Source organism: Sphaerodactylus townsendi, linkage group LG05 (genome assembly GCF_021028975.2).
Source record: "Sphaerodactylus townsendi isolate TG3544 linkage group LG05, MPM_Stown_v2.3, whole genome shotgun sequence".
Lineage (NCBI taxonomy): Eukaryota > Metazoa > Chordata > Lepidosauria > Squamata > Sphaerodactylidae > Sphaerodactylus > Sphaerodactylus townsendi.
Genome location: NC_059429.1, coordinates 21,550,871 through 21,572,304, shown reverse-complemented (window position 1 = coordinate 21,572,304; position 21,434 = coordinate 21,550,871). Strand labels below are relative to the sequence as shown.

The following is a 21,434-nucleotide window of genomic DNA, read 5'->3' as shown; positions in this document are numbered from 1 at the left end:
AGCAATGCCTGTCATTTCCAGGTTCTGATCGTGGTGTGAGAGCCAGCAGCACCAAGCAGGCCATAGCTGCCACCCCATCCTCCAGGCACCTTCAGCTTCCTCGGCCAGCCCCTGCCTGAGGGGCTGGCTGCACGCCCCTCAGGCAGAGGCGGGCCCTGCCTTTCAGGCAGGGGCTGGCAGAGGGGAGTCGGAGGAAGCGGCTGAGCAGCCACCACCTGCACTACAACCAGGTGTATAGCGGGAGTTTTTGCGCCCCCATGTGACCTGGCGGGGGCATGCCCGGGACGGATGTCCGCAGATGTCCCCATTGGCACTACGCCACTGGATATACTTGATGTTGAAAAGCAGGGGTCTTATCACCTTTCCAGCTCATTTTGCACTAGGCCTAGACTCATTTTGCCTTGACACCAATACAATTATTTATTTCTGGAAAGCTAAAGAGACCCTCAGGATCTAGTATGATTACTCCCTAGGAGCAGCCCCCCGAAAAACCTTGTTTGGAATATAAAGTGTCCATCTCCATACATGCGCACTGTACTTCTGCCCGTTGTGGGCAAAGACTGCTCTCACGGGCTGCCGTTTCAGTAAGCAACAGGAAATCTGTCAGAGACCTCAAAAGTTCTCAGAAGTGAGGCAGGAAACAAAGATAGTTTTTATACTGTTATTATCCACTGCAGCATCTTCTAGCCATCCACCTACTCCGTCTCAGAAGTTTTGGCCTGCCAACAGCAGCTCTCGCCAGATTTGGGGCTTCGTATCCCATTCCCCTTCGGGCAGGTAATTGCCTGATGGTTTCGGGGGAGGAGAAGAGACCCGGCAAGGTAAAGGAGTATGCTTTGCTCTCAGGAGGAAGGAAGGGGTTAAGGGGAATTGGAGGGGCTGCCCCTTCCCTCTTCAAACAGATATGAAAAACACAAGATCAACGGACCAAAAGGAAACCCTTGTGAGCAATGATTGTCAGCTTGGCAAGTAGGTTAAGAAGGAACAACAGAGAGGGTACGTTTGTACCGCTCAGTGAGACTAGAAGTTCCAAAACAGCCATTCTCTCTGGAGGAAAGGATTTCTGTCATCTGGGGATCAGCTATAAATCTAGGAAATCTCCAGGGCCCACCTGGAGGTTGACAACTGTATCACAAGTGACCTGGGAAAGGGTGCTTTCTCAGTCTTACCTACTGCTCAGGGTTGTTTGGCTCAGATTCTCTGATACAAGTAGCGTAAGTAGTTTTCAAACTTGATATGCTGTGTGACCACAAATGAAGGGGCTAGAACATGGCTTAAATTTTTTTTAAAATGTCCAATTAATCCCCTCCTCTCTCCATCTTAGATCTGGGCTGAACTTCTTACTTCACTTCTGTTTCAGGTATTTAGTCTCAAAAGGATCTTGGTTTGTGGCTCTTAGCATATGGTTTGCTGCCTGTGATCCTGGGTATACCAGGCTAACAGAGGCCCCTTCCGCACATGCAAAATAATGTGTTTTCAAACCACTTTCACAACTGTTTGCAAGTGGATTTTGCTATTCTGCACAGCTTCAAAGAGCACTGAAAGCAGTTTGAAAGTGCATTATTCTGCATGTGTGGAATGAGCCAGACAGAGAAGGAACCCAGGACGCAATATATGAGGCCATCTGTTTTATTTTCTTAAACTGTATTTGGTTAAATGCTTTGGGTCCTCACTGGTGAGAAAAGTAAGGTTAAAATGCTTAAATAAATAAAATGAGAGACAACCCCATACACCACCCCGGGATCCTTGTAGGAAGGGTGGATAAAAATGTATAGATAATTAAATGAATTGATAATTAAGAGAAGCAAAAAAGAAAAAGATATATTACCGAAGGAGGAAGTTAATGCAGACTGATTAGCAGAGCTGGAACACAGACTTCTAGAAATATTTTAACCTTTGAAACAAAGACCACCAGAAAACTGACTTTAGGGATACCCCTGGAAATAACCATAACGTATCTCTTTGCTTTTCTCTGTCTCCTCATAAATCCGGTTTTTTCAACTTCTCTCTCTCATACTGTAAATGTTATCGGACAGTTTACAAGAAAGTACATATATTTGTCATGTCTCACAAGTCAAAAGGGTGCAGTCATTAGAGTATCAGACCAGGATCGAAGAGACCCACATTCAGATCCCCACTGTCTCATGGAAGCTCTGTTGTGAGGATAAAATCCAGATGAGGAGAACGGTATAAGTGGCTTTGAGTCCTCCTTGGGGAGGAAGGCAGGGTATCAATTTGTTAAATAAATTCATAGCATAGCTGGCCAGTATTTGTTTGGAATATGCTGCCGCAGGAGGTCGTGATGGCCACTAACCTGGGTAGCTTTAAAAAGGGCTTGGACAGAATTATGGAGGAGAAGTCAATCTATGGCTACCAATCTTGATCCTCCTTGATCTCAGATTGCAAATGCCTTAGCAGACCAGGTGATCGGGAGCAGCAGCAGCAGCAGCAGGCCATTGCTTTCACATCCTGCATGTGAGCTCCCAAAGGCACCTGGTGGGCCACTGCGAGTAGCAGAGTGCTGGACTAGATGGACTCTGGTCTGATCCAGCAGGCTAGCTCTTATGTTCTTATCTGCTGGAAATCCAATAGACATCCTATCCAATGTTAGCTGTACAGACAAATTCTTGGCTTCCACTACAAATAGAAGTGCCAGGTACCCCCCTGGCATCCAATGGGGGAAGGGAGCTCACCAGCGTCGCACCAAGGCCTAGTTCCCACCTTGTTGATGATGAATCGAGATCCCTTCTGGTGCTTGCTGGAGGTGGTGTCATCACGGCACTGGCAGCATGAGGACACTCTGGCATTTGGGCAAAAACTCTCTGGAGGAAGCTGTTTTCATCATAAATCTTTTGTTCAATTACCAGAGCGTTACCATGTTATTTATTTATCTATTTAAATTTATAACCCGCCCCCCACCCCCTGCAGGGTTCAGGGCAGTGAACCAGAAGATAAAAGCAATAAAATGAACCATAAAATGCAATAAATAGGAAACAATTTGTCGGTGCTGTGTTAATGTCACTTTTGATGGGTGCTGGAAGTGATGTTGATATATCTCCAACAACATGAAGCCTAGGCCTCAGTGTGATGGGCCTCACTTAGCTAGTTGAACGGTGCTGGGGAAGGAGGCCCGAAGCTGGAGACCCCCTGCCCCCAATAGGGGTAAGGCACCACTAACCTACAAACCCTCAGATACAGCCCTTGAATTGCTGTAAACCAGTTCCTTCCTGCCCAGCCCTCCCCTTTCTTCTGTTTAAGGCTGATTCCCATGATACAAAGTTCTCCTGGATTATGTTTCCCAACTTCCAGGTTGGGCCTGGAAATCTCCTAACATTTCAACAGATTTCCAGATCTCAGGGATCACATCCCCTGCAAAGAAACAGCTGGTTTGGAGGGTGAATTCTATGGCATGCTCCCTAGCTGAACTCCCTCCCTTTCTCAAAACCCACTTTCCTGAGACTCTGCCTCCAAAATCTCCAAGAATCTCCTAACCTGGAGTTGGCACCCCTAATGCTGTGCAGTGGAGGGATTTTGAAAAAAAGATAAGAAGAGAGAGAGAGAGAGAGAGAGAGAGAGAGAGAGAGAGAGAGAGAGAGAGAGTTTGCAAACTGTGATAGTAATCAAGGTATATTGGATACGTCAACATGGTTTCCGTGGCGCAAGTACCTTACCCATTGTAAAAACCCCTCCGAGTGTGAGACCCTAGCATCTTTTTTTTAAGTTAGAAGGCAGACTCCTTCCCTTCTTTCCCCACTTCAGCCTGCATGTAGCAAACATTTCAGAGTATTAGTGACCATCAATATCACATAAACCAGTGATGGCGAACCTTTTTGAGACTGAGTGCCCAAACTGCAACCCAAAACCCACTTATTTATCGCCAAGTTCCAACATGGCAATTTAACCTGAATACTGAGGTTTTAGTTTAGAAAAAGTGGTTGGCTCCGAGGCATGCATTACTCGGGAGTAAGCTTGGTGGTATAAGGTGGCTTTGCTTTGAAGCAACTGTGCAACTCTTCCAATGGGTGAATCACGACCCTAGGAGGGTTTACTCAGAAGCAAGCCCCATTGCCAGCAACCAAGCTTAGTCCCAGGTAAAGGATCGCGCTTTAGTTCTTCGCATGAAAATCAGTGGGGTTTAACAGTACTTCCCCAAAACAGTGCTTCCCCAAAACTAAGTCTTAGGTTTAATGATAATAATCAAGCCCAGCGGCCTAGGCCAGCCTAGGTGTGTGGGGGGTGGGGTGGGGGGCAACTCTGTTTGCACGTGCCCACAAAGAGGGCTCTGAGTGCCACCTCTGGCACCCGTGCCATAGGTTCGCCACCACTGACATAAACTGTTAGACCTTGGATCCTCAATCCACTCAATCGAGACACTGATGCCTCTCTGCAGGACGGGGTGATGCCTCCCACCAGCGAAGATTCCCCCTTGATCGGTGACAGTTTCGACAGCCTCTCCTCCACCAGCTCAGGGACCCTCTGTGTCCATCTTTATCACCACCCAAACTCCTTCCAACTGGCCCCAGACTCAGCCGGAAGCCTGAACTTCACGTACGGGGACTATACCGCAGAGCAGCTCTGTGTTGCTGCCGCCAAAGTGTGTGGTAAGTTGAACTTTTAATTTTCAGTTCGTTTCTCTGTGGTAACCAGAACCTTTGAGGGATAGCAAGAGCAGCAGATTGTGGGAAACCAAAGTGACAAGGGGAGGGGGGAGGGAGGCAGTGTTTAGATAGAGAAGGATGATATTTTATTTTTTTATTTATATCCCGCCCTGCCCTCAGGGCAATGAACGACAGCATAAAAAACACTATAAAACCATCAGTAATCAATCATAAAACCATAAATAAACAACAGACAGCAATAACCACCTCCACCCCTTTCTGCGGCCATGGGAGGCCAACAATAATATTTTAATTCAACCCACCTGGCAAGATGTAAAAGCCTGGCGGAATGGCTCCATCTTACAGACCCTGCAAAAACAATTCAGGTCTCACAGGGCCCTGATCTCACTGGGGAGCCTATTCCCCGAGGTAGGTGCACAGGGTGCACACCTGGAGGGTGCAGAAAATCGCCCCCAGGCCCCTCCCTCTTTCCCCCGCTCCCCCCTGCAGTGCCCCTCCACCCCTTCCCCCACTTACCTTAGTTCCTTTCCTTTTTCTTGAACTTTTTCAGGCTGCAAAAGGCCTGTTCGCAGTAAAAACGGCCTGAGGAACTACAGTTCCCAGGAGACCTTGGGGCTCACAAGGTCACCTGGGAAGTATTTGTTCCCAACAGGCCGTTTTTACTGTGAACAAGCCTTTTGCAGCCTGAAAAAGTTCTAGAAAAAGGAAAGGAACTAAGGTAAGTGGGGCAAGGGGGGCACTGCGGGGGGGCATGGGGGGCATGGGGGGCATGGGGGGGCGGAAAATATAGAAAGTGCACCAGGCGCAGTTTGGCCCAGCTAGGCCTCTGCCTTGGGGCGCCTCAGCTCCAAACTAGGTCTTTCTCACATTTCTTGGGAAAATGGGAGGGGGGACTAACATCTAAATAAAGGGGATAGCAAAAGCCAGATTTTCCAGAACTGGTTTTGTCAAGCTGGGTGCTCCAATGCCTATCAATAAACGCTTCAGATGAACAACACAGAGCCTGTTTACTGCTTCAAGGTTCAAGACCTAACAACATACATGCTTGCATGCTGAGCTATTTTAACTCCAGTTTGCATCAGAAATACCAGCTGGCTTTGCAGAGTCAAAAAGGTTACCCACCCTTGGACTTTTGCTATGATTCTCCACTTTAACAAAATTCCATGTTGTTGAGAAGTGGATCGTGGACCTTCCAGCGGAATACATGAACACATGAAACTGCCTTACACTGAATGAGACCTTTGGCCCATCAAGGTCAGTTACCCGAAAATAAGCCCTAGCATGATTTTTCGGGATTTTTGGAGGAGGCTTGAAATATAAGCCCTACTCCAAAAATAAGCCCTAGTTACAGATTCCCCGGCGCAGCTGATCTGGTCATGTTTGGGGGGGGGGCGCAAAATCATGGGAAAAAATAAGACATCCCCTGAAAAAAAAACCCTAGCGCATCTTTTGGAGCAAAAATTAATATAAGACCCTGTCTTACTTTCAGGAAAACACGTTACGTCTACTCACACTGGCAGCTGCTGTCCAGGGTCTGAAGCAGACGACTTCCCTATCACCTACTGCTTGGTCCTTTTAACTAGAAGTCCATTATACAGGGAACTCTTACCTTGAGGCTCTTTGCTGCACAGTGGGGTTATTGTGGGCTCTCCTTGCATTTCTCTGTTCACCCACAAGGAAGCACCCCACTGCCTACTGTGCAGTTTGCTTACTGAAGTCCCTGTGGCCTCTGCTGTTCCTGGTTCTCTTAACTCCGCCCATCAACTCCTTAAAGGCACACAGTTGCAAGATGGCTGGTTTTGTTAAAGCCCTTTAAATTGCAGTTATATCACAGCCCCTCCCGAACGCAAGAGAGTAAAAATAACTATTTCTATTTCTTTTTGCCAAAAAGACAGATCTCAAAGTGACTCACATAAATTATAAAGGTGCTAAAATGCTTCTCAGAAAGCAAATGCTTATCAGAAAGGGTGCTTCTCAGCTGGACCTAGGAATGACGGGGGGGGGGCGGGGAATGCTGCCCTCCTTCCTTCTGAAGGTTCCAGAGAAAACAGCACTCCCTGAGTTTCCTCAGCTGGACCTAGGTCTGATGGCGAAGTACCTGGATGCTGTCTCCCTTCCCTCTGAGGATCCCAGGAAAAAGGGAACACCTGGGCTCTTCAGCTGGATCTAGGCATGATGGAGGAGTACCTGCCCACATTTCTCCCTTCCCTCTGAATGCCCAGGGAATGCTGGAAACTGAGATCCCTCTTGTGCTGGCAGGGCGGAGTGGGTATGCTGCTATGGCAGCACCAGCACTGAGAAGGCTTCTGAGATGGGGATTCACCGTGACACAAGGTCAGTCAGTTCAATGTCAGGTCTTAACACAACACAGGAAGCCAGGGGAAAGTCCAAGAAACATAGTCAAACAGTCCAGGGAGTCAAGTAACACAGTATAGACAAACCAGGAGGGAGCAGCCGAGACGCAAGGTCATGGAAAGCCAGTCCAAGGTCAAAGCAAGATCCAAAACAGTCAGAACAGCGGCATGCAGGAGTTGCCGAGAAACTCACACGTTGCATCCACACCTGTAGCTCTTTACTGAAGCTCATTATATGCTTCTGGGTGGCTTGCTTGAGAAGACTTCAGCAAAGACTTCAACCCACACCGGGCTTGCAAGCGAGCAGAACGCCGCCTCTCTTTCAAGGCAACCCACAGTCTCTGCCGGCAACGCTGTGTTCCATCTGAGGCATCGTTAGAGCTATCATCCTCCCCGGTAGTCCTGATAAGCCCTGAACTGGGAAGCTGTCATTCTTCCTCTTCTGCTGACACAACTGTTGTGGCTCTATGAGGCAAGTCTTCCTCTGATGAACTGTCACCCACAACAGGGGAGCCATGACACCTCTTCTCATTTCTCTCAGGGATTCTTCCTGTCTACCATCCCCTGTTCTCCCTGGCCACAGAAGATCTGTCATGCTGGTATCCGCCCAACCATGTCTTCCGCGTGGACGAGTCATGTAGCAAAGTGGTGGTCTACAGAATCAGGTAATGTGGATGTCTCCAAGTTGAGGCCAGCCTCCTAAGATTTGTCCCCGCTCTGGCACTTCCCTCCACCTTGTATTAAGCCTACCTAGCTCCTCAGCATTTCATGTTCTGCTTCTCTCGATACAAATGCCTGGCATGTACAGTCTCTTCTTTTTCATTTTCCAGCATCTGAACTTGCTGAGTTAGACTCACTTAGCCACGGGCCTCTCTGGGGAATATCTTTGGGGGAGGGAGGTTAAAATGGCTGGTTGCAACTCATGTTTGCAAACATTTAACCATCACCAATCTCACTGTTACTGTTTTGGGCTATAAAGCATCACATCCAAACATTAGCATATCTAGCACCATGTCGAGCATTATACGTGAGCCTGCTGTGCAAAAAACACCTGGAACAGAACGTAAATTGTTATAATAGTTCATGCTTCCAAGTGTTCAAGGCACCTGGAAAGTCTGCCAAAGTCCCAAAAAGATGCAACTTTGACAGGAAACAGCTTGGCTTGCCCAAGGTTGCTAGGGTAATCACAGAGGAGCCGAGACGACTTGATTTGAACATCAATTTCTCAGGTCTTCTGCTGCATCAGGTCGATATCATATTTGTACATGCAGTTCATACCACACACACTGTGGGGAGGGGAGGGGAGAGTGATTTGCCCACCCCCTCTTGTCATTTCATGTCAACAGGAACTTTTAGAGGCCTTTCTAATCTATTGCTCTGTCTATAAACTAAACAACCCTTGTCATTCTAGTCTCAGCAGTCATCTTTTCTAACCAATCAAAAGCTCTTTCCATCTCTGTAGATCGATAATTTAATCCCACTGTCCCCCTTTCCATGTGAAAGCTCTGTCTTTTTTTTAATCCACTACTTGTTTAGAAAGCCTTCATTTCAAACAACATGGACCTTGTGTCTTGGGCAGGTTTTTCTTCCCCAACTGGTTTGGGCTACAAAACTCTTATCGTTTTGGGCCAGCAAACAGCCAAGAGAAACCTGTACTGGACGGCCCAACACTGGATTACCTCTTTGCCCAAGTGAGTATGTCACTTCCTTGTGAAGCCTCTTAAAGAACTGTCAACTAGGCACAATCTTTGCTATGTATTACCTTTGCCCAGAATGACTTCCTGATGACTTAAAGGTCTTCCAAGCGATAAGAGGTTCTGTACCTGTAGCATAGGACAGCTGGATTCCATCCCACACATCCTCCTGAACTGCGTATTATACCAAGAACTCCGATCCAGCCTGCTATCCCAAGCTATAGACCCTATGATTGATTATACTGAATCAGACAAAGTAGTTATGCTTTTAAATTGTCAGGATTTTCATTGTTGCCTTATAGTGGCAAAGTTTTTGTCAGAAGTTTGTAAACTGAATGTATGACAAACGCGAAGTTTTCTACTATTCACTTTTTAACTGGAACTGTATTTTATATTATCGTGTATATGCCAATAAAGGCTTATTGAAATTGATTGACTTCCTTAAGGCAATGTGTATTGTTATAAGTATTAGAGAAATGTAAGATTTAAGCAAGGTACTAGCTCTTGCAAGAAGCTGTAAATTCACACTGATAGCTAAGGGTAAAAGAATGCAAAATTAAGCAAAAATTAATGCAAAAAAAGAGATAATGGGGAGAAATCTCTTTTCCTACACTTTGAATCCATTACTCCTTGTCCTGTTCTCCGGAGCAGCAGAAAACAAGTTTGCTCCATCTTCATCATAACATCCCTTCAAGGATGTAAACATAGCTATCATATCACCCATTAACCTTCTTTTCTCCAGACTAAACTTACCTAGCTCCCTAAGCCGCATTTCGTAGGGCATGGAACCTTTTACCATTTTGGTTGCCCTCTTCTGGACTCGTTCCAGCTTGTCAGTATCCTTGAGTTGTGGCACCCAGAACTGGACACAGTAGTCCAGGTGAGATCTGACCAATGCAGAATACAGTGGTACTATTACATTCCTCACATGATATTTTGTGTCAAATTGGTTGGTCCTAATAAAACGTATTACATGGATTTAGTTCTTGTTTTTGAATTCTATGTAGACCAACATGGGGCGTTTCCCCACTCACCCTGATCCCCCCTATGCCGCACGCTGCTCTCAGTGCGCAGCATCCCAGGCACGCGCCCGGGCGTCCCCACGACCCCGCACTCTGGGCGGGGTCATCAAAAGGCGCCCTTTGCAAGAGCACCTGGGATGCCGCGCGCCGAGGGGGCACAACAGCGGCAGCGTTGGGGCAGCTGTGCTGCCGCCGCCCCTGTTGTGGGGAGTGCCAGGGGACCCTGCGCTACTCTCCTTAAGTAGCGCGGGGCTTAAGGTAAGTGGGGAAAGGCTCATGGATAGCTGCTCAAATGTTTCTACTATTACAGCATGCCAACAAGTGAGGAAAACCATTCTTTCTCAGTCCCGCAGTGATTTCATCAGTGGGCAGATGGATGTGTCCTTAAATCTGGAGTCCCAAGAAACGTGTCTTGGCCTAGCTGTGCTTGACATGCTACGAATCTCAAAGGAGAGGAAACAGAACCTGGAGGAGACCCTCAGAACAATGAGGTAAGAATGTTATCTGTGTTGCGGGGGGTGGATCACCAAGGAATTGGGAGGACATGGTGAACAGGACTCCTCAAAACCACAGGACTGTGTGAGACAGCTTTTTAAGGCCCTGCCACCTGGTGGCTGTAATCAGAGGCATATAGGGGAGAAATGGCGCCTGGAGACAAATTGTCTCCAGGCGTCCCCCCTGTGCCTGGGGGCAGAGTGTGGCTCCAGGCCCCGCTGCCACACATACCCCACTGCTGCTCCCCTCTAGGGAGGCCAGAAGCGACTGCTGTCCCTCAGCCTCCAAGAGCTGCTTTTATAAGCACTGCTGGGAGCAGGGCTCAGTGGGCGTGGCCATGTTCCATGCCCCGCCCCCAGCCCCAGTGCTTATAAAAGCAGGTCTCAGAGGCAGAGGCTGGTTTTGCGCCCCCACATGACCAGGTTAGGGGTGCCCAGGGACAGAGGGTACCCCTCGTTCCTAGGCAAATACGCCACTTAAGAACATAAGAACTAGCCTGCTGGATCAGACCAGAGTCCATCTAGTCCAGCACTCTGCTACTTGCAATGGCCCACCAGGTGCCTTTGGGAGCTCAAGTGCAGGATGTGAAAGCAATGGCCTGCTGCTGCTGCTGCTCCTGAGCACCTGGTCTGCTAAGGCATTTGCAATCAGAGATCAAGGAGGATCAAGATTGGTAGCCATATTACTGGCTGTAATAATTCCCTGTGAAAAACAGGATAGATCCTCAGTGACTGAGGATCTCTTAGCTTGTGCAGAATTCTTCCTCATCCTGCAAAGAGAACTTCCAGTATGTATATGAAGGATTTATAAACAAAGGGCCCCTAGTCATGAATAGAAAGGAATGCTTCAGAAGCAGACATCTATGCCAAATGTGACAGCTTCAGAAATTAACAGAACAAAAGAACCCTAGGTAAAGGACGATCCCACAGTGCCTTGTGAGAAGGCAAAGCTTTAGAAATTCAAGTTAGGGCCACTTCAGAATCCGCCCATTCCTTATTGGATAAGGAGGACCAGCCTTACGCTTAGTATGGGTGCCAGCTCTGAGTTGGTAAATTCCTAGAGATTTGGGAGGATGGAACCCAGGGATGGCAGGATTTGGGGAGGAGAGAGACCTTTGCAGGGAATAATGCCATAGAGGCCACTCTCTAAAGCAGCCATTTTCTCCAGGGGAACTAATCTGTGTGACTTGGAGGTCAATTGTAATAGCAGGAGATCTCCAGGTGCCACCTGGAGTTTGGCAATCCTAGGTAGACTGAGATTTCAGCATCAGCCAGATGTGAGCATCAGTCATGTTGCTAGATCTCATGTTATTTGGTCTCCTACTCAGGTTTTCCCAAAACAAGGCCAAAGGCTAAAGGATGAAAAATAAGGAGGAATTTCTGGTTGGCCCGAGGAAAGCTTTTGTCTTTAGCTGCCACCATGTTTCTGTCAGGGTCCACCTGGAAGTTATCAGACACAACTAAGTTTTTCCATCGTACCAGAAAAAGAGATGATTGCACAAGTCTGAGGACAACTCTAAGCACCCTTCCATTGTCAGTTCTTAAACATACTGGATTGTATGCCATTACCTTGCTTAGCTAACTGTGGCACCTTATTCCAACAGAAGCAAGTAAGCTAATTTCTAACCTTGCCCTCTCATCTCTCCTGTCCAGCTACAAGGCGTGTCTTCCAGAGAAGTTGCAGAGCCAGCTGCGGACACAACATTTCTTCACTGCCATAAGCGGTTATCCGCGTCACTGCATGTGGGCCGTTCCCTCCATTAGGGATCAGTGTCCCCTTGAGACCCCAGAGGGCGCGCATGATCTTAAGCTAGAAATTACCTTATGGAGCTGGAGAGTCTACAGGTAGCCCCAAAACAGGAGACCTTCCTGACCAAGGCCCCATTGGCAAAGGAGGCTACATGGGTGATCCAAGTCTCTGGGGAAACAGGGATCTTCTTGAGTCACAGTGACAATGAGGTGAGAAGATTATGGTTGAATCTATTTCCAGCAGTAGCGTACCGCTCAGGGGGACATATGGGGTCAAATGTCCCTGGGCTGCAGTCATTTAGTCACGTGGGGGCGGAAAATCGCCCCTTGCACCCCTCCTCCTTTCCCCCGGGTCCATACACTGACTTCAGGACCTGGTGCAAAAAAATTGTTTGGTCATGGTGGGGGGAGAGCGGCCGCCCATATGGGGTCAGGGGGAGCATAAAAACTCAGATTTTGCACCTGGCTACATTTTCCTCTAATTTCCAGACTCAGTTTATGGAGTTGGCAGGGTACCTCTGGAGTGAAAAAAATGTAACAGAAGCTAATCTGAGGATTAAACAAATCTCATAGCATACTATTCTAATTTGAACTGGTTGTAGAACGATTAGTTTTTCCAGGTACCACTAGCAATAATATCTGGGGAATTAATTTCTGCAAACACCAAATGAAAATCATTCCATCAAATCTAGCATTGTGTCTGAGGCTGGAACTACTTTATACACAATTCCCTAATTTTTGTTCTAAAAGAAATTACAGCCATGGGGTTGCAGCTTACATTGAGAGGGCTATTTAATTCTGCCCCCGAGCCATTTTCCTACTACAATTATACACCTGTACCTTTTCCTCAGCAGGGAATTTTGGATGGCATAAAAGACTTTCTACACGTTCATTCCCCCTTTGAAATTGAAACTCCCGGAGTTGTATTCTGTTAATATATATTGTTTAAGAAAAAATAATCACAGAACTGAAGAAAAAAATGCCTCTATTGGACTGTCAGTGGATTCACTTTGCCCTTTGTCCTATTCAGAAGCTTATAGGAAATTAAAAGGTCAATTATTGGATAGAGAGTTCTCTACCCTAATCACAGCAGCCAAGAAAACGTGCTCCCCCCTGTATTTTTCTCTCCCATTTGAACGGGGCCACTTGGCACACTACCTGTATTGCTTAATAAACCCTGTTCAAAGGAGAGCCATAATGCTCGCCAGGTTTAACGTTATGCCTTCTGCCTTGTTACATGGCAGATTTAATAAGCAAGAAAAGGCTAAAAGATTGTGCCCATGTAACGATGACTCAGTTGAATCTCTGGCCCACCAATTACTTCACTGTCTCAGATTCAAGGAAATCAGATCCACGTATGTGAATCTTACTCCTTTACATTTACCCGATCTCCCCGATTTAATTAGATTACACTACTTGTTGGACAACCCTGATCCTTCTCTCTGTATGATAGTGGCAGACTTTCTCCTGGAAATTACTAAATGCCAGTAGATTTCCTTCGACCTAACATGTATTTTGTATTGTATATGCTTTTTAATCTGTTTTTTTATTATTGTTGTACTGCTGTCTATGCCAATAAAGGCTTGCTTCTTCACAGAACTGGCTACAAAGTCCCCTGCCCCTCGATTTTCAGGGAGATTTGAAAAGAGAAAAAATGTTCCAAGTTTAAACTGCTACGGATTACTCTTAGATTTTGAAAGCAGAGAGAAAACATTATTGTTACTACAACACTAAAACAGTAAATTTACTTTTATTACTGCAACTATACAAGATAAGCAAAAAAAAGGACCAAGATAAGCAAAAAAAAAAGGACCAACAAGGAGCATATAGTGTATGTGTGGGTGTGTGGGTGTATTTTTAAACGTTTTTAACGCTTGTATTTTTTTGCAAGTCACTTCAAGCTTTGGAAAAGCAACCTAAAACAAAGCTAATGTTTAAAGTGAATCAATAAAAGGAGAGCACCGGAAATGCCTTTTGGCAGAGGCGTACCCGGGGTAAATGGCGCCCAGAGACAAATTGTCTCCAGGATGCCCCCCAGGCTCTGGCCCCCAGCTCTGCCCCTGATGACCCCAGGCTCCACCCCACACTGCCCTCGACCCTGCCCACGTCAACATGGGCAAGGTCTAGGGTGGCCACCTCCCCCACAGACTCCCCCTGCCAGCTGGGTTCCCAGCCAGCAGCCTGCAGTCTCTTCTGACCTCCCCTCCGGGCAGGCCAGAAGAGACTGCAGTTCCGGCCTCGGAGATCTGCTTTTATAAGCACTGAGGCAGGGGGTGGGGCTTGGGTAGCAGGAAGGGGTGGGACTTCCTTGGCAGCAGGACTTGTCGTTTTGCATGCCTTGACTGACACAGATGGGGCCGAGGCACTGAAAACAACGAGGCAGCAGGACTTCCTGGTCACGTGGGGGGCCGATTTTGCACACACACCCCACGTGACCAGAAGAGTGGTGTCCCGGGACAAGGGGTACCCCTTGTCCCTAGGTAGATACGCCACTGCCTTTTGGTTCTGCTAGAAAGTGAAAAGTGGAATCTAGTCGAACAGCAGGGGAAGGTCAAGTTCCAGGGTTGCGAAATTCCTCGAGATTTGGGAGAGGAGGCTAAAAAGAGCCAGGTTTGGAGAGGGGAGGGCAGGGGCGTATAGGCCTTTCGGTCACATGGGGGGGCGCCGGACACCCCCCCCCACCAAACAGCGTGCACCCCAGACACACGCCCCAAGCCCTGCCCCCAGGAGCCAGCCTGCAAGGAGGCAGGGGTGGGGTTCAGGGCAGGGCCACACCCCCAACCCTAAGCCATGCCCCCAAGCATGGGGAATGCCCAGAGAAGGACATGTCCCCAGGTGCCATTTCTTCCCGATACACCTCTGGGAAGGGGCCTCAGTAGGGTATAACGCTGTTCAGCCTGCCCTCCAAAGCAGGTGTTTTCTCCAGGGAACTCATCTCTGTAGTCTGGAGATCAGTTCTAGTTTCAGAAGTTTCCAGGTCCCATCTGGAGGCTGGCAACCCCAAGGCCGACAAGGAGGTGTAGGTTTTCCGTTGTTGTTTACTCTATTTTCAGTGGATCCTCAGGAATCCATTTATGCCTTCAAATTCTACCCATTTCGGGGCCTGGCAAGATCTATTTCTGGTCATTTTCATCTTTCCCAACCCTCTAGACCAGCCAGCCATTGTGCGACTTCCCCGAGATCACCGATATCAGCATCAAGCAACCAAGCCGAGATGGTCTGCCAGTGGAGAACCGCATTGTCAGCATAACCAAGACAGACAGCCGAGTCCTAGTGAGTTGGGAGGGGGCCATAGTGATCTCTGATATCCCATTTCTTCCCCTGTTGCATTCCTCCCTGAGTGGTTTCAGTTCCTCTGCACAGTCACTCGATGTCTCCCAAAAAAGCTGAACTATGATCAGGGAGAGAAGAGGAATTTCACTGTCATTTTCATCCTCCTGTAACGGCAAGCCTCCCATTTTGACAAATTTTCACACACCTTGGCAAGTTTGTGTGAAAAATTTGTTTGAATGGGAAGGTGCGGAATGCATTTCTCTTGTCAAGGTAGCCATAAAGTTTCCTCACACTGGGACATACAATCAACATTTAATCCCATCCTCTTTAAGAAGATACAGAGGAACGATGCCTCAGTTTGAACTTTGCTTCAGTTTCGAAATCCTTCCTAGGTGGCTAACCATCAGGGCCTTTTTTGTTGTGGCACCAAAAAAGCTCTTCCAAAATTAGGTTGTTTTAGAAGAACATAATTTATTTTGTCAGGTTTTTTGGTCAAAATATCCACCTCCCTCATATTATTTTGCCAGTTCTCCCATCATCTGAACTATCAAGTTCAATACTGCATACTGTCTTTTTTATTGCTGAATTTTATGCTATGTATACAGCTTTTTGTAAAAAATAAGAATATTGCCGCTTTTCAACACTGTTGTCTGTCTTCTCTCACCACTTTTATTAATGATCCCAAACTATTTTGTACCAAGTTTGATGTGATTAATTTTCACTTATTGTTCTCTGTTTTTAATAGATATCATGATGCCTGGACATTTTTTTCTGGAGTATAGATACTTGGAGGGGATATGGAAGGGTATGGGAGAGTCTGGTCTTAGATCTCAGAAGCTAAAAAGGATCTCTTTTTTTCTTTTCTTTTTTCCCCACTGAATCACAGGGAATCTCATGCATAGGTGTCAAACTCACAGCCCTCCAGATGTTATGGACTACAGTTCCCATCATCCCCTGCCAGCATCATGCATCATGCATCATAATGCCGTAATAATGCCGTAATAGTGTCGTTATAACGCTGTTATAAAGCCATTATAATGCTGGCCGTTATAACACAGCTGCTGACCCCACATGGCTGCCTCCCTCCCACCCAGGTGAGCGCTGCTCCTGCTGCACCATCAGCTCCTCCCCGTCTATCAGGGCAGCCAGAGTCCCCCCCAACAACAACAACGCTGCACCTCTCCGGCCAGTCGGCCAGCCATTATACTCTTGTACTTATAAACGCCATAGCCAAAACACCGTAATAGCATGCGTAAAATAGCAGCGGTAATGAAATTGCCGTAATACCGCGCGGATTATAGCGCCAATTATAACACAGTTATAACTCCATTATAATGCTGTTATAACACCTTTATAACGTCGTTATAACACGGCTACCCCTTTTACCCCTTTCCCCCACATTATAACGTCGTAATAATGCCGGTATATATTGCCGTTATATCGCCGTAATAACGCCATAATAACGCAGTTATAACGCAGTTATAAAGCCATTATAAGGCCGTTATAATGCTATTATACCGCCATTATAACGCCGTTGTATCGCCGTTATAACGCTGTTATAACGCCATTATAACTCTGGCAATGGCTGTTATAACACGACTGCTGACCCCACGCACAGCTTTCTCCCTCCCACCACAGCTGAGTGCTGCTTTTGCAGCACCGTCAGCCCCTCCCCGTCTATCAGGGGGCCAGAGTCCCCCCAACGAGTACGACAACGCACCTCTCCAGCCAGCCGGCAGCCAGGCGCTCCAGCAGCAGCAGCAATACCGCTTGCACAAAGTACCTCTCCTCCTCCTCCTCCTCTTCCTCCTCCCCACCAGCTGCTTCACTGTCAGGGCTCCAGGTTGCTTCCGCCTTTATGGCCTTTACAAAATGGCACTGCCAGCAGCTGCCCCTTTTATCCCTTTCCCCCACATTATAAAGTCGTAATAACACCGGTATATATTGCCGTTATATTGCTGTAATAACGCCATAATAACGCAGTTATAATGCCGTTATAATGCCGTTATAACACCGTTATAACACCGCTATAACGCCGTTATAACTCTGGATACAGCCGTTATAACACGGCTGCTGACCCAACACGGCTGCCTCCCTCCCACCCCCGGACGCTTCATCATGCTGGCAGGGGATGATGGGAACTGTAGTCCATAACAGCTGGAGGGCCGGCATGTTTGACAACTTTGTCAGAGTTTTCAAGGGAAGATAAATTGGGAAGTGGAATGCCATTGCTAATCTCTGTGTCATGACCCTGGTGTTCCTTGGAGGTCTCCCATTCAAATACTAGACAGGGTCAGTGGTGAGAATGTGTGACTGGCCTGAGGTCACTTAGCAAGCTTCCACAGCGCTAGTCCAGATTTGAAGTCTGACACCTTCATTACTACACCCCGCTGGCTCTTTCACCACACAGGATCTTCACTTGGAGGAAAGATGACTGAAGATTCTGCAGAGGAAGCCAATGGCAAAGTAAACCCGCTTCTCATGTACCTTGAAAGCTCCTTGCCAGCATGGTGTAATGGCTAAAAGCAGGTGCACTCTAATCTGGAGAACCAGGTTTCATTCCCCACTCTGCCACTTGAACTGCAAAGGCTTATCTGGTGAACCAAATTAGTTTGTGCACTCCAACACATGCCAGCTGGGCGACCTTGGGCTAGTCACAGTTCTTCGGGAGCTCAGCCCCCCCTACCTTACAGAGTGCTTGTTGTGCGGGCAGGGGAAGAAGGGAAAGGAGATTGTAAGCCCCTTTGAATCTCCTTACAGGAGAGAAAGGGGGAATATAAATCCAAACTCCTCCTCCTCCTCCTCCTCCTTCTTCTTCTTCTTCTTCTTCTTCTTCTCCTCCTCCTCCTCCTTCTTCTCCTTCTTCTTCTTCTTCTTCTTCCTCCCAAGCCTTAGTTGTGATTTGACAGCACGTAAGTACAGATGCACACCTGAAAACAAATAAATAATGTACATCCTGTTCTTTCCATTTCACGATTAATCCCTCAATCCTCAAAGGGTATCTAGTGGCCATAACTCCTCCCTCTGAACTCATGCAGTCCTAACCCTCAACAATGTGGAGTGAAATTTCCCCACTCTGTTGCCTACTTAGAACTCAGAAGTTGCTGCGGGAAGGAAAGCAATGATTGACACTCCTCTTGAGCAGGTTTCTTCTCTTCCAATAGGAGATGGAGTTCCTCACCCTGCAGGAGGCTTTATCCTTCGTCTCGCTGATCGACGGCTACTACCGGCTGACGGTTGACACCCAGCACTACTTTTGCAAAGAAGTGGCTCCTCCCTGGCTCCTTGAAAACCTGGAGAACCACTGTCACGGGCCTATCACGTGAGCAAAGAACCACACACACCACCACTATTTGGTGGAGGAGGGCAGTGTCCATCAGGCTGTGGTTGAACCACAAGAAGACAGACTCCAAGATGTTAGGAAGGACAAGGTCACAGGAGAAACGTCCCTCGATGATTATTCAGCCAGTGAATCCTTGAGCAGAACGTCCATGTTTAGAGGCAGTGTACCTGAGCTTCTTTGCCTAAGATGGCATATTATTTTCCCATCCTTCACTTCACCCTCATAACAACCTAAATTAGGGTCAAACAGAGCAACTGGCCCTAGTGAACTTCATGGCAGACCTGGGATTTGAGCCCATCCACCCAAAGACATAGCTCCGGGGAAGGGGGCATGATGCATCAGTATGCCACTCTGTGGGGAGTGATGTGGCCGAGGAAGTTCAAAGGCGGGCATCAGGGGCATTCGAAGGCGTTCAGGGTGGGAAGCCAGGGGCGTTCCAGGGCAGGGTGGGGGCGGAGGACACACCGGTACACCAGGCGCTTTCCCCCCTTGCTACACCTCTGCATCCACCCCATTGCTGCCTGACTCTCTAACCACTACACTCATTCTAAAATTGGCTCTGATGCTTTACAAAAACCTGTGAAGTTCAAGTAGGGCTGCCAGCCTTTGGATAGGGCTTAGCATTCTCCCAGAATTACAATTAAACTCTAGACCACAGAGATCAGTGCCTCTGAGAGACATGGCAGCTTTGGAGGGCGGAGTCTGTGCCATCACAGCTCCACTCAGCTCCGCCCCTCCCCAAACTCCACACTCCCCAGACAGTGTCCCCAAACCTTCCGGAATTTCTAAACCCAGAGCTGACAACTTTGAGCTCAAGTGAGAGTGAAGAATCAAATCTAGACCTTCAGATCAGAAGTTGAAACGGTTATCATTCCTCAGCTGTTGAATCTTCAGAGATCTTCTGGTTAGCCACAGCAACTATTTTACTTATTTAGGAAGCTTTTCGAGACAGTTCTATTTTTAAAAAAAAAAATAAGCAAAAGATTAACTGCAGTAGTACATCAAAAAACCCAAGAATTAATTCACCATTAATTCGGCATTCACCATTCTGAAAACAGTAAAAGCCCAGGTGTAAAATAATCAGATTCCTTCAAAGACCCCCCATTTTATTCCACGCAAATAACAACAACAACAACAACAACAAAATACCTGGTGTGGATTACCACCTCACACTGTTTATTGGACACCCTACCCTGTTGATATATTGATCTACACTGTAACTTGCCTTCAGTTTCAATGAGAAAAGCGGAGCATAAAAATAACTTGATTAAAGCCCAGCACTTACACCCTGTCTTTCCAAAAACTTTAAAACCCGAAATGAATCTGCACTTGGAAATGTTGCAAACAGGTTAAAAGGAAATCTATATTAATTTAAGCTTGATCTAGAGTTGCCAGCTCTAGATTGGGAAATACATGGAGATTTGTGGGGTGGGGCCTGAGGAGGGCGGGGCTTGGGCAGGGGAGGAACCTCAGCAGCGTACAATGCCATAGACTTCACCCCCCCCAAAGCAGCTATTTTCCCCAGGTGAATTGATCTGCAGGGGTGTAGCTACGGAAAATGGAGCTTGGGGTAGACTCCAAGTTTTCCAAACATCCCCCATAGGCCCCTGCACTGCCCCTGCACCTCCGCCGGGCCTTGCAGGGTGGGGAGAGGGGGGAAGGAGGGGTGGGGATGATTTTCCACCCGCCCCCCCCGTGACCCCAACGGCATCTGCCCAGAGCACCTGTCCCCATCCTTCCCTGTGGTAGCTACGCTACTGTTGATCTGTCACCTGGTGATTAATTGAAATCCCAGGAGATCTCCAGAGCTGGAGGGTGACAATCCTATTCTAAACAAGGTTGGGCAGGAAAAAGCTGGCTCCCCTTGGGAGAGATTTGGGTCCCTGATAGATTAGACAATTATTTTAATTAAGTGTTGGGAGGAAATGTGGTTGCACGCATTAAAGAGTAGGTGTTACAATGCAAAATCGCATGGAGGATCCTGTGGGGCCTTCTGTGGGACACCCAATAATGTGAACCCCCCCCCCCCACCATGACAAACTCTTGCATCCCCTAACCATAGGGTACCAAAGTCTGTGTCAGGAACATTTTTGCAAGATTACTGCTTTCACTCCATCTCTCCGCAGGTCAGAATTTGCAGTAAACAAACTGAAGGCAACAGGCCACGGGGCGGGGTCCTACTTGCTTCGACGAAACCCTGAAGATTTCAACAGCTACCTGCTCACCATTTGTATTGAGGTGATGGAACGGGTCTAGGACCCCACACGTTGGGCTTACTGTGAAGGGAGGGGGCAGAACTTCTCATTGCCCTGGGATAGTGATAACTTCTGCCTAGGCCAATGAGATTTTAAATATCAACCAGAGAATCAATTTTGAAGGGAAAGAACAGACTGAGGACATTGAGACAGGATTCATATTGGGGTTGGGATTTGGCCACATGTCTCAAATGTTCAACCAGCGGGCTAAATGACCGGTGACAAGGAAGATGAATTGCATAACCTCCAATTTTGACAAACACGAAAAAGGTAGACGGGGATTGGTTCTATCTTACAACATGATTCTGGAACGAATTTCAAGATCTGGGCCAGGCTGAAAGCAGTTTGCCCAAACTGGTAGTGTGATAAGCCCCATTCTCCCATCCTCATTTGCCTGGGTCATTCTCTCCTTGGCTGCTCCCATGTTTGCCCTCCAGATGCCAATCGGGAAAGCCTTCAAAAGCCTACTGATCCAGAAAAACAAAGATGGGACCTTCTCAATCGCTGGAATTCGCAAGAATTTCTGCAGCTTAAGGGAGCTGCTGGCAGTCTGTCAGCAATGCAGTCTCCAGGTAGACAGAATGACTGTCCAGCTGGGCACACACTGCCCCCCACAATCCAAAGGTAAGTC

The 21,434-nt window shown here is 47.5% G+C and overlaps 1 protein-coding gene across 1 annotated transcript in view; it reads left to right on the top strand.

Annotated features, from left to right (window-relative positions):
• The first annotated feature begins 692 nt into the window (after nucleotides 1–692).
• Nucleotides 693–21,434, top strand: part of JAK3 (Janus kinase 3) — a 50,966-nt gene continuing 30,224 nt past the window's right edge. Inside the window, exons 1-11 of the mRNA XM_048497808.1 lie at nucleotides 693–821; nucleotides 4,391–4,601; nucleotides 7,515–7,638; nucleotides 8,553–8,664; nucleotides 10,035–10,180; nucleotides 11,837–11,907; nucleotides 11,994–12,142; nucleotides 15,083–15,205; nucleotides 18,370–18,527; nucleotides 20,675–20,786; nucleotides 21,241–21,427. Of these exons, the coding sequence (XP_048353765.1) occupies nucleotides 789–821; nucleotides 4,391–4,601; nucleotides 7,515–7,638; nucleotides 8,553–8,664; nucleotides 10,035–10,180; nucleotides 11,837–11,907; nucleotides 11,994–12,142; nucleotides 15,083–15,205; nucleotides 18,370–18,527; nucleotides 20,675–20,786; nucleotides 21,241–21,427 (1,426 nt within the window). The 5' untranslated portion in view covers nucleotides 693–788. The remainder of the gene's footprint in view (nucleotides 822–4,390; nucleotides 4,602–7,514; nucleotides 7,639–8,552; nucleotides 8,665–10,034; nucleotides 10,181–11,836; nucleotides 11,908–11,993; nucleotides 12,143–15,082; nucleotides 15,206–18,369; nucleotides 18,528–20,674; nucleotides 20,787–21,240; nucleotides 21,428–21,434) is intronic.